This window comes from Biomphalaria glabrata, chromosome 9 (genome assembly GCF_947242115.1).
Source record: "Biomphalaria glabrata chromosome 9, xgBioGlab47.1, whole genome shotgun sequence".
In the NCBI taxonomy this organism is placed as follows: Eukaryota; Metazoa; Mollusca; class Gastropoda; family Planorbidae; genus Biomphalaria; species Biomphalaria glabrata.
Window position 1 is genome coordinate 16150625 of NC_074719.1, and position 13942 is coordinate 16164566.

Below are 13942 nucleotides of genomic sequence, written 5' to 3' on the forward strand. Positions count from 1 at the left end.
CAGTGATGATGTTTGGTAGATTGTATCACGCATAAACGTCCAGCTTTTTTCTACCTCAGTCACAGAGAAGTTTTTAAAAGCTTCCTCTAATTTGTTCTCAAATTCGGTGCAAAGATCAGGATTTTTTGTGCTAGTAGTATTCAGGCGTGATTTTCTTTTTCCCTGTGATGTGTGGATCTTAGTTGGCAGCAGTCTTGTCCGGCAGGACACTAAAGTATGATCAGTATCACAATCCGCGCTTTGGTAGCTACGTGTCAGCAGTATATTTCCAATGTCCTTTTTTCGTGTCAGTATCATATCCAGCTGGTGCCAGTGCCCAGACCTAGGGTGCCTCCATGAGACACAGTGCTGTGGTTTTGTTCTGAAGTATGTGTTGGTAATGCAGAGCTTATGGTATGTGCAGAATTCAAGCAGTCTTTGTCCGTTCTCATTCATCTTTCCGATTCCAAAAAGCCCAAGACAGTCTGGCCAGGTAGTGTGATCTGATCCTACTCTGGCATTGAAGTCACCTAGAAGGATCATATGTTCTTTTTGAGGAATGTTTGCAATGGCTTCTTTGAGGTCTTCATAGAACTTGTCTTTGTCCTCCTGAAGCGAGCTTAGTGTGGGGGCATAGGCACTAATTAGAGTGACTTTTCCAGATGCTGTCATCATACTTATGCTTAGTAGCCGTTCCGAGCCACCAACTGGAGGGACTATCATGGGAAGAAGACTGTTCTTGACAGCAAAGCCCACACCATGTATTCGAGTCTCATCCTGTGCTTTCCCTTTCCAAAAGAAAGTGTAGTCAGTCTCGCGGAGCATGTCGTTTTCGGCCAGTCGGGTTTCTTGCAGGGCTGCAATGTCAATATGTAGCCTTTTTAGCTCGTTGTTTATGACTGCCGTCTTCCTTGCATCGTCGATCTGCCTTAGATCATCAGTGAGACCAGGACACATTGTCCTGACATTCCAAGTGGCCAGTCGCATGACAGGGATTTTCTTTTTCAGTTTAATTTTTCTTCTTTTGTTGCTTGGTGCAAGTTTCCAGCCTACTTGTCGTTTTAAACTAAGCTCTAAGCACCCATTAGAGCAGGCATGCTGTGGCGGATCAGCACCTAACTGACTGGGGGCTGCCCAGGTTGAGGCGGGCGGTAGCTGATCAGTGAGGCGCGAAGACCTCTCCCACCGTCAGAGACAACCCGTGGCGTCCATACATTACGCCAATCAAGTTGGACTTATAACCCGTAACTGTTTTCTCCCGTGTTGTTTTAGCCGCTTTGCAGCAGCACCAGAGTTTCCTCTCCGGGGCGCATTCCTGGGCCTTGGATAAAGGGGTCATGGGTGGCCCATGCGTCATGATCCCTCTCTCGACCTTGCTGATGTGATCCAAAGGAACGCATCGCATTACATTTGGCACCAACTCAGTTGCAGAAGCTGCCGAAGGGAATTTCGCAGCTGATACTCCCAACGCCTAAGGGGCTTCACTCCTGATTTCTCCTCGAGGTTGTCTCCTGAAGCCTCAGTACCGCAAGGCAGCGGGGGTTTGAAGTCAGAGTACCCCTCTCCTAGATGAACTGCCTTACTAGGCTGACGAGCTCCATCTGCCCGAAGCTCCCGGTTTTGTGGCGCCAGGTATCCGCCTTCACCCCTTCACCTGTTAGTAAGAGCAGTTTCGCCGGGCTTAATATCTAAGCCACACGAGCAGGCCAGGTGCTGGACTTAGTTGTCAGAGGCTATTTGAGACGCATGCCATTAGGAGTATTTTATAGACAATGGGAGCTTAACCCCATTGACACCCCTGGCCATGACAACCTTTGAAACCGAGACTGACTATCGTAACGACAGTCTAAAGCGCATAAATGAAGTCCAGACAGCCAACTAATATGAACATAAAAAGCTTAATATAAAAAATTGAAATAAACCAAAACTACTTTTATATCATGGGGATCGGGTGGCCGAATGGTTAAACATTAGGCTTCAGAACCAGGGGTTCTGTGTTTGAATCTCGGTGAAGACTAGGATTTTGAATTGCGGGATTTTCAGGGTGACCCTGAGACCACCTAACTCTAATGGGTACCTGATTTTAGTTGGGGAAAGTAAAAGTCTCATGACACACTGCTCGATAAGCGTTGGCTAAAGAGACAGGTGACTTTAACATCAACTGCCCTATAGATCGCAAGGTCTGAAAGTGGAACTGTACCACAATTATATCACAGCAGTCCAACTTGATTTAAATGTTCTGTCTTCATTCACGGGATGAACCATGATTCCAGCTTGAACAAACCTGTGGGATACACTTGGAAGTTCTGGCAATAATTTTATTCTTGAGAAATCTCTGAAAATTCTGGGCAAAAAAAAACAACACTTAACGTTTTAGCAGCCTCCAAAAGAGTAACAGCCGATTTTAGTTTTGTGTCTGTCTATCCGTCCGTTCGTTCGCCCCATTTAGATCGTAAAAATTAGAAAAAATATTGAAAAATCCGACTTCCTAATATTTTAGGTCTTTCAAAGTTCTGATGCAACTACTTTTTTTTCTCAAAGCCAAACATTTAATTTTAAAAATTAACTATACATGCAGTTTTTTATTTCATAAAATTACATCTGTCTGATACAAAGTTTGAACACCCAATCTCGGATCACATTGTAACTGCACAATTATTCATTGGCGTTAACAAAGCTTGAATCAATAAAAAAAAAGATTAACTAATTAGGCTATTTATTATTACTTCCAATTTTCCTTATGCCAACATGAGAAATTAATTCTTAAGTATTGGCAGATATGGTTAAACATGTCGGGTTTTGTTTCACACGAATCAATAGAAAAAAAAAGTTAATTAACTAGTGGTAATTAATAAATTTTGTTTAATATTGAAAAGTGGCAATAAATCTTACAGCTTTGCTATATATGACTGTAAATGTGAAGTTGTTCCCTTTAGATTAGCTTGATTTTTTTATTTCAATAAATTAGAAATAACCCTCCCTTAAAACACAAGAGAAGTGTTCCGTTCAATTCTCCTAAAATAGGAAGTGTTAAAGAAATGGTTTGGGGAAACACTGAATTAGACCATCATCCAATAGCATCAGTTAGACCAGGTTCATATTGAATCATGTCTTCATATATGGTATAAAATAAATTGTAAATAAGAGAATCCTAATAGAATACTTGTGAGCTTTTAAAATTACAGGATGTATTGTGATATTTCCAGTTGAACAAACACTTATCTCCCTCTTTTAGGTATGAAGTAGTTGTTTAAACTTACTTAATGAATGTATTATCTACCCTTCAACAGCTATGGTCACGGCATTGGATGACGCCATTGCCAGAGTGGTGACTGCTTTGAAAACATACGACTTGTACAGCAACACTTTAATAGTATTTACCGCAGACGTAAGTATTTTGTTACAATTACTTTGTTACAATTACTTTTACATTGACTGTTTTTTTACTATTTGGTATTATAACCTGTACAATTACCTATATAATGCGGGTCCTTTTGCAAATATTGATGGAACAAGTCTTTGAATTGTTTTCTTTGCAAGAGCAATATTTAATATATTGTTTCGTTTTATTGTTATTTGTGATCTTTGTTTGGTGATAATTTGTTAAATTTATTTAAAGCATTTACTTGGCACTACTTTATATGTACCATGATTAGTTAGATCAGTTAGGCCTACTGTAAGGCGATACAAATTAGTGATGATCATCTTCTTTCTGACTATGTTTCCGATGGCCTTATGTAGTGTTATGGTGCTTTGCTTTGATGTTGTCTGTAATCTTTTACTTGTTTTCCTCCTCTTTTTCTGGTTCTGTGCTATGTAGGAAATTACAAGATATTTTTACAAAGCTTATATCAACTCACTCTGTCTGTCGCTCTGTGTCGTAAAAAGTGTGTACACGTTATTTCTCCGACACCCATCTCGAATCAAGCTGATATGTGGATCCTTTTAGCTCACAAGATAAAATTCAATTTTTTTTTAAATTTGTTAATGAACTATTGGTTATAATTATTTTGTTTGGAATCTCAAACAAAGAAAGGAAATTGAGGGAAGTGGTGGTATAAGCTGAATTAGTCCCCTTTATAAGTAAGTTTGAAACAAAAAATAGATAACTATACAATCTTCTATTTTCAAAAGCAGAGTGATTAGTATGTCGGCTTGAGAAGGCTTGAGCTATTAGATCGAATTCAGGTCGTCCCCCCCCCTTTTTTTTTGTTATAGATCCTTTTAAAAAGGTATTTAGATGAAATTTACACATGTATCCCTTTCTTTACCCCCCTCCCCAAAACATTTTCCCAACTGGTCCAGACAACTGATAGGATCTTAGCGTAGTGAGAAAGCTAAAAGCATGAAACAATTGGTAAAAATATTTCTAATAGCACAGATTTATTGTTGTTTGTCTAGATCTATTAATAATTTAATTGCATGACAGAGGCAAACTAATTGATACAACTACACTTTATATAAGCTTTTTTAAAAAAGTATTTTTATGTTTTTCTTTTTTTTTTAATTCCAGAATGGAGGATGGACACTTTATGGTGGAAACAATTACCCTCTCAGAGGAGGAAAGTTTACAATATTCGAGGGAGGTACACGTGTTCCAGCTTTCCTACATGGACCAATGTTACAAAATCAAGGCAAAGTTTATAACGGGTGCGTAAAACAATGAAATTGAAATCTTGTTCAAGCCTTAAGAAATGCATGCCATTGTCCAGTTTATATATGTATATGTCCTCAATACTACACAGGACTGAGACTTTTATAATTTATAACTTTTTATTTCCAACATGTACAGAATGATGCATGCAGTGGACTGGTTTGCTACGTTGGTAAAGGCTCTTAATATATCATACAATGGTAAGACTTCACATAATCATGAGTGGTTATATCTAGTGCATTAATACTCGTGTATATTTGAGACCCAAAGAAAAACCCTTGCCAAAGACAGGTGCATACAATGAAAATAAAACTTCAAGAGACCCACAGCGGACAACGGCTTTGTCTGCAGAAGATGTGGCAAAATATGTAGGCTACAGCTGACTGAAATACTGCACACATCATTGGTCTTGGAAATAAAAGGCAGTACTCGTGTAAATAGATGAATGTTGACTTGAATAAAACATTCTAATTCACTAACCATCACTAGACAATTTCATTTAGATAACTTACCAGGATATTCTTTTACTTTCTAGACTCATTTTAGTTTACATACATTTGTTCGTTCTTTATAGAGCAAAAAATAAGAATGTTAAGAAGTTTCTTTTCTGTCAAATTCTGGAATTAATAGATCTTTTTCTTAACTTTGTCTTCATTAAGATTGTCGTCTTTTAATGAACTGTTTAATTACTGTTTTCCTAATTATTGTTTACCTTTAGATCCAGATCAAGATGGTGTCGACCAATGGGAAGCAATTAATTCATTAGGGGCATCCAAGAGAACAGAACTAATATACAATCTAGATTTCCTGTTTCCTCCATTGCAAGGAGAGGCCGCTATTAGGTAATGCATGGGCGTAGCCAGGATTTTTTTTCGGGGGGGGGGGTGAATTTTTTTCTCCCCCCGCCCCGAAAAAAAATTATATGTATTTATGTGTGTGTGTGTGTACATAATCTTTATTACATTCTGACCCTTCATTCTTTCGGAAGACGTTTATTGTGCCCTAGAATAGGTTCTTCCATGAGTAAGTGAAAAAATTGTAGATTCCCCGACATTAATAGCAAAGGGGTCTGGGGGAGCGCTAGGAGCTCCCAACAAAACCAACAAAATGCATATTCTGAGGTATCTACAGTGCATTTTCCTGCTATTAAAAAGTTCTATTTAAAAAACCTAATGTGCTATTCTTACTGACTTAGACCCTCCCTCGTCGTTCGGCGCATATGCCATCAAGCTGTTTCCATAAAATTGTGGACTCCCCGCCATTACTAGCAAGGGGGTCTGGGGGAGCGCTAGGAGCTCCCCAGCGCGGGGCGAAGCCCCGCCGCCAAGCACTATTTCTGGTATTGAAAGCCAACAAAATGCATATTCTGAGGTATCTACAGTCCACTTTAATGCTATTAAAAAGTTTTATTTCTAAAACCTAATGTGCTATTCTTACTGACTTAGACCCTCCCACGCCGTTCGGAACATTTGACGTCAAGCAGTTTCCATAAAAATCTGTCACTGGTAATGTCTGAAGCCTCTTCCCACCTACCATGAGGACCTCCATGAAGGAGTGACGTCAAGTTGTACTAGTATATCATTGCAACTCTTCTTTTGCGTAATTCATTTTGTCGGAGAACATGTCCCGCAAACCTCATGCGTCGTTCTCTCACAATCTTACTAAGGGGTCGACTCCCAGTTCGGCATAGGATTTCCTTGATTTAGATCCGATCTCTATAACTGACTCCTGAAATCTGTCTTAGCCATCTTTGTTGAGCTATATTTAGTGTTTTTCGATTTCGGTAGATATTAATGGAGCCCTGCCACTGGTAAAAATGTGTAACCTCTCTTGAATACGCTCTTGGAATTAAGTGACTGTAGTTTGCTTTAGATTTTATATCGAAAAGAGAAGTTTTATCGTCAAAATCTTCTGTTGGGGGTTTTTCACCTCAAAATGCTCTGTAGGGGGATCTTAGACTCAAAACCATCTGGAGGGGTATTAAACTTTTAAAAAAAAGCCATCTGTAGAAGAAACTCAAAACCCCGTTTGGCTTGGCTACGCTCAAATAATTTTAGTGTGTAATTTTCTTTTTTTTTATATTGAAGATGTATTTTTAGCACCAAACCCCTCTGAATGGGGGTTTAAACTCAAAACCCCTTTCGGCAACGCTCATAGCATTTTGAGTGCGTAATTTGCTTTTTTTCTTACACTTAAGATGGCGGGGGTTTTAAACTCAAAACCCCTTTGACTAAGCTCATAGATTTTAGAGTGAGTAATTTTCTTTTATTTATTTTGAAGAGGTACTTTTTAGCTTCAAACTCCACTGGAGGGGAGTTTAAACTCAAAACCCCATAGACTACACTCATAACATTTTTAGTGTATAATTTGCTTTTTTTTTAATTATTAAAAAGAAGTATTTTTTACCAAAACTGAGTCAAAACCCATTTAGCTACGCTCATAACATTTTGAGTGCGTAATTAGCTTTTTTTTATATTAAAGAGGGGGTTTATCGTAAATTTTAGACGGGGTTTTAGAATCAAAATCTTCCTTAACTGTGCTCTTGGAATTAGGGGATTTTCGTTTGCATTTTTTTGTTTTGTTTCATAGAAGAGGGGGTTTAAAACTCAAAACCCCTCGTAGGGGTTTTTAAACTTAAAACCCCTGGTAGGGGGTTTTAAACTCAAAACCCCTAGTAGGGGTTTTTAAACTCGAACCCCCCTGGTAGGGGTTTTTAAACTCGAACCCCCCTGGTAGGGGTTTTTAAACTCGAACCACCCTGGTAGGGGGTTTTAAACTCAAAACCCCTTTGGTTGTGCTAAGGCAAGTGATGGTTTAGTATTAAAATCTCACCTAAAATAAACAAAATCAAAGCAAAAAATCAGACACTAAATTCCGAATCCCCCCCTAAGGGGGGGGGATTTCATTTCGGGGGGGGTTTGAACCCCAAGAACCCCCCCTGGCTACGCCCATGAGGTAATGGCTTTATATTTAAAGGTCTTGTCAATGAAAGTCTACGTTATGTGTAATTGTCATTATGTGTCATATTCATCAAAAATATAACATTGCTTTTACATGCTACAAGATAAACCAAGATTGCTGGTGGTTCCATTGATAATAGGAAAAGATCTTATCTTATAGAATACAGACGTTAGCTCAAAAATGATGATGATTACGTCCTACGCGTCATGCATTTAGTCATGCATATTAACTAATGACCTAAATTCTGCCAAGTCACTGGACCAAAGAGTTCTAATCCAGTTTGGTTTGCTTGAAAAAGGGCTGGGTAAAGAAAATAATTTACCGAAGTAATATTTCTGACTTCAGTTGCTGGGCTTTTGTTTGACTTATTCCCCTTTAGTAATCTTTTCTTGGTGACACGAAACTCAGTGTCATTACACTGACAACTGAGATGGAACTTAGCGCGTCATTTCTCAACATGAGATTCAGACATTTTAGCTGAAACATAAAATTCAGAAATCTTAGCTGAAACCTGAGATACAGAAATCTAAGATAAAAGCTAGAACATCATTTTCTAGCAAAACACTGAGAATTATTGAATAAAAACTTCTTTTTTGTTATGATAAAACCACTTTTTATTTATTTATTCTTAATCAATCAGGGTCGGTGACTTCAAACTTATTGAGGGCTTTCCAGGATTATTTCAAGACTGGTATAAACCAGCTCAGTTAGATCAAGGTGTTAATTACACCATGAAATCTTGGACACCATCTGATGTGTTACCTCAATCTGTACAGACCATGTTGAATCAAGGCGTTTATCAGTATTTATTTAACATAACAGGTAGACTTAAAAAATAATCTATTGATTGAATTTTTTAAAAAATGATAACAAAGTATTTCTAAAATATATTGATATAACTGTTAATTTAGTGAAATAATGGAGAATTTTCATTGCTACAATATCATGACATAATCCGTATGACATTATAAAACTGATGGGGAATACTTCTAAGTAGTGGCATTCAATTCTAAGAAATGTTTTACCACGTCAGCTTAGACATCTACAAACCATGGTCGATAACTATATTGAAAGCATGGGTGTAGCCGGGGGGTGGGGGGTCGAAAACTCTGGACTCTGTTGAAGGGGGTCACAGCGCTCCCCCAAACCACACATGACTTGCAATGGCAGGGTGTCTACAGTCTTTTCTCACCAACTAAAGGAAGAACCTATTCTAGTGTACAATAAACGTCTTCCGAAAGTATGAAAGGTCGGAATTTAATAAAGATTAATTACGTACACACATGCACACACCCAAAAAAATCCTGGCCCATGATTGAAAGTGCTGTCACGTGTCTTCTATTTCCAATAATGTCAGGCGCATAAAAACTTAACTACTGCACTAACAAACTGACGCCTTCTTTGGAGTTTTTTATGTACATAACATCAATTTGTTTAATGACATAAAGGAAATAAGATTTTAAAAGTGCTATATAATATTTATCAGCCTGTGCGATATTACTAATTAATAAATCACAAAAGTACACTCGACACGATTTCATAGCTTCACTCAAACATTATCAAAAAATATTTCTCGTAGACACTTAATCATCAACAGTTTCCAATTCTTGAAGACTCACCAGAATAATACATTAATTTATAGAGCAATATTAACAACCAAACTGTAGGCTCAAGGCGTTACAATAACATAACTGACGTAAGCACGACAGTTCAAATGACAAACTGGGTAGTGAGTTCCAAACCTTTGGTCCATGCCCTGCAAACCATAAAGTTTGAGGGAGAACAAGTTCAGTCACGTCATTTCTAGAATCTGTACGAAATAGTTTCTTGTTACACAGGCACTGGCCCGACTTATCGTGGATGGCTGACAAGGGTTTTAAGCAACAGCTAGTATCAGGCATACAACTAAACATTAGATATGCAAACAACATGGCCTGGGTTACTTGACCTCTATAAGTAAAATAGTTACTGGTCATTTTCAAAACTGAAAACATTGAAGGGTTATATATAACATAGGTCAAAAGTAGTCATCCATTCAATAACATTTAATAATATAGACTAGATGAAAGTGTGAAAAAAACTGACAAAGTTGCAATAATTGACCAGATTCTGTCCATATCCACAGCTGACCCCACAGAACACAACAATCTCTATGACAAGTACCCAGATATTGTGAAGCAGCTTCAAGACAGACTGGAGGAGTACAAGAAGAAATATGTGCCCCCGAACTTTCCCCTCCCTACGCCTAAAGCTAACCCACAAAACTTTGGAGGGGCCTGGACCCCAGGCTGGTGTTAATAAACTTAACAATGTGTTAACCTAATTTTAATGAACATTTGGCTACATTACTTCAATTTAACTTAAAGTAGAATAAACAGAGTTTTATTGGGGGGGGGGGGGTATGTTTTGAAGTGGATTTTAAAATAAACTACATTTAAAAAAAACATATGCCAGTAGTGTGTGCTTGTTATACATAGCTCCACTGTTAATGTATTTAGTAATGTTTTATAATCGTTCAAAAAGATAACAATATCGTTCTGGTATTGTCTATCATGACCTACAACTAGATCTACTGCGAAATGTGGGATGTAGAAAAACAATGTGTCAGAAGTACATACAAACAAATGAAGCCTACTAGCAGTAAGTAAACAATAATTTCAGTACAATGGTTTTAAACACAATTTCGATAATTTTTTTTCCTAATAATAATGAAGTACAAAATTCGTTTCTTTTATCGCTAAAGTTTTGTATCAAACTAAAATTTGACCATGCATTTTGTTTCTTTTCATTTTTAACATTATGAAAGGCACTGACATGCATGTCTATGCAATTTCTATACAACCCTCCGATGTTTATATTACATTATTATTAAATGTTTTTTTAGGAAACATTCTGGTAGATATATAAACACACCCGTATAAGTTTTGTATGGTCTGTCTGCTCTGTCCATCCGTCTGTCAAGTTTTTTAAAATAAAATTAACAATAACTTAATTAATATGTTCTTGGCATGAGAAGATGTACATAAGGAATAGATCTATGGTGAACTATTTCTGACATTATTCGTAGCCTACCAGATTGGTCTACCTCCCCAACCCCAGAGATTTGCTACATGAAGAAGTTATCACATAAGAATTCACTATGTAGAGTGGCGAAATACTTTTCAAAGAAGATAACACTAAATGAATCTCATCTGTCCATTAATTTTCATCGTAGGGGTGCTGTGTCAGTTCACGTAACCAAATCCCTCCACTTGTCTCAGCCATCAGCTGTTCTTAGCAGGATATCAAGAGAGAGGCCGGTCCATTCGTTTACGTTGTACAGCCAGCTTTTCTTAAATGAATAGATGTGATTAATTTACTTATTAAAAAAATGTAGATTTGTTTATGGAGGCACTACAGGATTTCGCCAGCACAACTGTAATTAAGCCCCGACTTCAACGTTCCAGTGTGGACATGTTGATCGTACCCCCACCAGCTATACCCTACACAGTGGACACTTGCGCCGCTGCTCCCCGGACATGTGCAGGTTGAGTATGTAAACATGTATAGGTCAAATAATGTTCCGCCTAGGGCGTACTTGTCCTTCCACTGACCAATGCTGACCTGTTTAAAACATCCATGTGGATGTGACACCATGAAGGTCAACTTGTCCGAGTCTCTAGATTTCTTGTATTTGTCGTTGACGATACTCCAGACTTTATTAAAATGTCTCCAGACACTCTTGAGTGTCTTGCCGAGTGTCTCATCACACGTCACGCACTTCAGTACGCAAAGGTCTCTCTCGACGTTAACGCACTTCACACAGACTTTCTCAAGGCTGACTTGTGGGCTGTCTCGTCCGTCGTAAAACAGTTTTAAGGAAGTATTCTGAGCTTCGATGTCATCGAAGACCACATGTGTGGCCGTATCCACATTGAACTCCCACCACACGTTGCTAGGAGATTCTGAGTGCTGACACTGTGCACACCAACACGTTGTGTACTGTCCATGATGGTCTCCAAAACTGTCTCTATACCCGGAAGTGTATTGGTAGACTTTCTTCACCATCCCACTTCCTGTTCGGAATTTTCGCTTTTCTTTCAGATTGTAAAAAGGATAAGAGGATTGAGTGTTGGGCCAAAATTCTGGCCTATGGGGACTGACCATCTGAACATCTACTCGGACTGTCAGGTCAGCTACAGCTCTGATGAGCTCGTACAGATCTGGGTCTTGGTGTTGTTCAGGGAGATGCTGCATCTTAAGTTCCTTGGCTGGGATAAATCCCACATGGCCTGGATTCTTAGCACAGACCGCAAAATATTTGTGCAGATCAGCTTCTCCACCTTCTGACAGTTGAGTTTCATGATGAACTTGGCCTGGACAATATTGAGAGTTCATAAGCATAAATTAAGTAAACATTTTTAAAATATTTTCTCCAAAATAAACTTAAAACTTTAAAGTACAAAAATTAGGATTACCTAACAGTTGGTAACATTGCATGCGTTTGAAATTTTTTTGATGGACTGTACTCTCAGACCTAAAAACAGATCACAATTTGTATGTGAGAGAAATTTACAAAGATCTAGAATAGAAAAGTGCAACTATGTGATACATACAATGTTTCGACGTTATGCACATTAAATTATATATTTTTACTTTATACAAATTGTAATTTTGAGGTTCAGCAGTTAAAAAAAAATTAAAGTTTTTAAAGTTTCAATTTTATTTTTTTAAACGTTTTTAAGTTACAGCTTTTTAGAAAAGGAGATGTTAAAGTTCCAGTTAATAAATTAAAAGTTTGGAAGTCTTTACTTTAAGTCCTTCGCGTGATCTTGTTGCATCTTTCAAATGTACGTTGTCTGACTTGGGTTAGTCACGTGATATGGTTGTTGTGGCAATGTACAGCTTCACTTTAAAATTAAATCAAAGAAAATCATTAATATAATATAATAAAATATTATATAATTAATTAATGTACTCTAATCCCAAACAGTTTAAAATCGACTCATGTGGCATGTACATTTAATTCTGGTCACGATGTTATGATGCAAAAATAGATCACGTCATCATCACGTGACTCGTTATTAATTGAAGTTTCGTTTTGTTGACGTAATTATCTTTTTTTAAAACACAATAACGTCTGATCTGATCTTCTAGACCTATTATAAGGCAATATAAGAAAATCTGGTTTCGTTTATCTCAGTTATGTCAATATAAATTTTAGTCCAGTCATCAAAAAAGTAAATAAATCCCACAGTTGGACTGGTTTTTTTTTTTAAATATAAAAATGTGTTCAAATGTTGTTTTTTTTTTTTTTTAAGTAAGACTTCATGTTCATAAATCAAAGCTAATTTGATTTGTTTAAATTTGTTTAAATTAAACCTTTTGGCTTTAATACTGGTATGAATAATGAATTTCAAATATAATTAATTTAAATACATTTTTAAACAAATAAAAAATGTTCTAGTCTCAATAGGGAGTCAAAAACAACAACTACAGTACAGCAACCAATAATTAGTTCATATTGAGTTATAAAATATAGAACTTGCCTGGAGGATACTAAACTTTTATTTCCATACAATGAACTACAAAAAACATTGACTAGCTGAAACATTGACTAGTTGAAACATTGACTAGCTGAAACATTGTTGAGCTGAAACATTGACTAGCAAGATGAGATGTTTTGTCTATTTAGTTTGAACACTTCTCGCTAAATCTCCTTTCATTCCGTCCGATACTCAATTGACTTAGACAATGGAAATTCCCAAAGGAAGCATACACTTGGTCGTACAAACTCGATCTGCCAGGGACACAGCAGTAAGTATTGAAGAAAGCTGTGTTAGAATGAGTTGCTACTTGACACCAGGACACACGATACAGCTACTCATACACAGTTAGCTAACTGTGTTACATGAGTGAGCTTAATAAACGATGGCACAGTTTAGCTCAGCGGTTCTCAACCTTTTTAGTTCCGCGACCCCTTCTTACAATTGGCCACTATGCGGTGACCCCCAATCGTAAAATCATATTTTCGCTAATGTTATGAAATCGTATTAATTATGTAAATATCTGATATGAATTGCCAACGCTGTATGCTATTCATGAAACACGAGATAGTTCAGCTTGTAACCAAACTACCAAAATAAACAATTTTTTTTTTTAGGCCTGCCTGTATTTATTTACTTTTATATCACGTGACCATCCTATAAATCTTTAATAATTATGAGGCACTTACGGAGCATAGTAAACAGATAAGGCAACTGTATTCTACATTGGTATAAAATTGTTGCGCAAGTTAGCGAAAATATCAACGTAATTGTGAAAGTTGAACTTATTTATTTCTGCTTCATCAGATCAAAAATTGAAACA

General features: G+C 37.2%; 2 protein-coding genes across 4 annotated transcripts in view; one reads left to right on the forward strand and one right to left on the reverse strand.

The window, feature by feature from the left end:
• The window catches only part of LOC106075603 (arylsulfatase I-like), a 26615-nt gene extending 16250 nt beyond the window's left edge, over positions 1-10365 (forward strand). Inside the window, exons 9-14 of the mRNA XM_056041098.1 lie at positions 3270-3367; positions 4493-4629; positions 4772-4833; positions 5352-5475; positions 8235-8416; positions 9720-10365. Of these exons, the coding sequence (XP_055897073.1) occupies positions 3270-3367; positions 4493-4629; positions 4772-4833; positions 5352-5475; positions 8235-8416; positions 9720-9892 (776 nt within the window). The 3' untranslated portion in view covers positions 9893-10365. The remainder of the gene's footprint in view (positions 1-3269; positions 3368-4492; positions 4630-4771; positions 4834-5351; positions 5476-8234; positions 8417-9719) is intronic.
• Positions 9985-13448, reverse strand: LOC106062397 (uncharacterized). Of its 3 annotated transcripts, XM_013220656.2 has the most exons (4): positions 13123-13448; positions 12386-12483; positions 12052-12110; positions 9985-11949 (listed from the first exon to the last, which is right to left on the reverse strand). In XM_013220656.2, the coding sequence occupies exons 2-4, from the start codon at positions 12412-12414 to the stop codon at positions 10988-10990; spliced, it is 1050 nt and encodes a 349-aa protein (XP_013076110.2). In that variant the 5' UTR covers positions 12415-12483; positions 13123-13448; the 3' UTR covers positions 9985-10987. The 3 variants fall into 3 exon arrangements, with proteins under 3 accessions (XP_013076110.2, XP_013076111.2, XP_013076113.1); XM_013220657.2 differs by lacking the exon at positions 13123-13448 and having other exon boundaries at positions 12386-12878; XM_013220659.2 differs by lacking the exons at positions 12052-12110; positions 13123-13448 and having other exon boundaries at positions 12386-12876.
• Between the last annotated feature and the right edge of the window lie 494 nt (positions 13449-13942).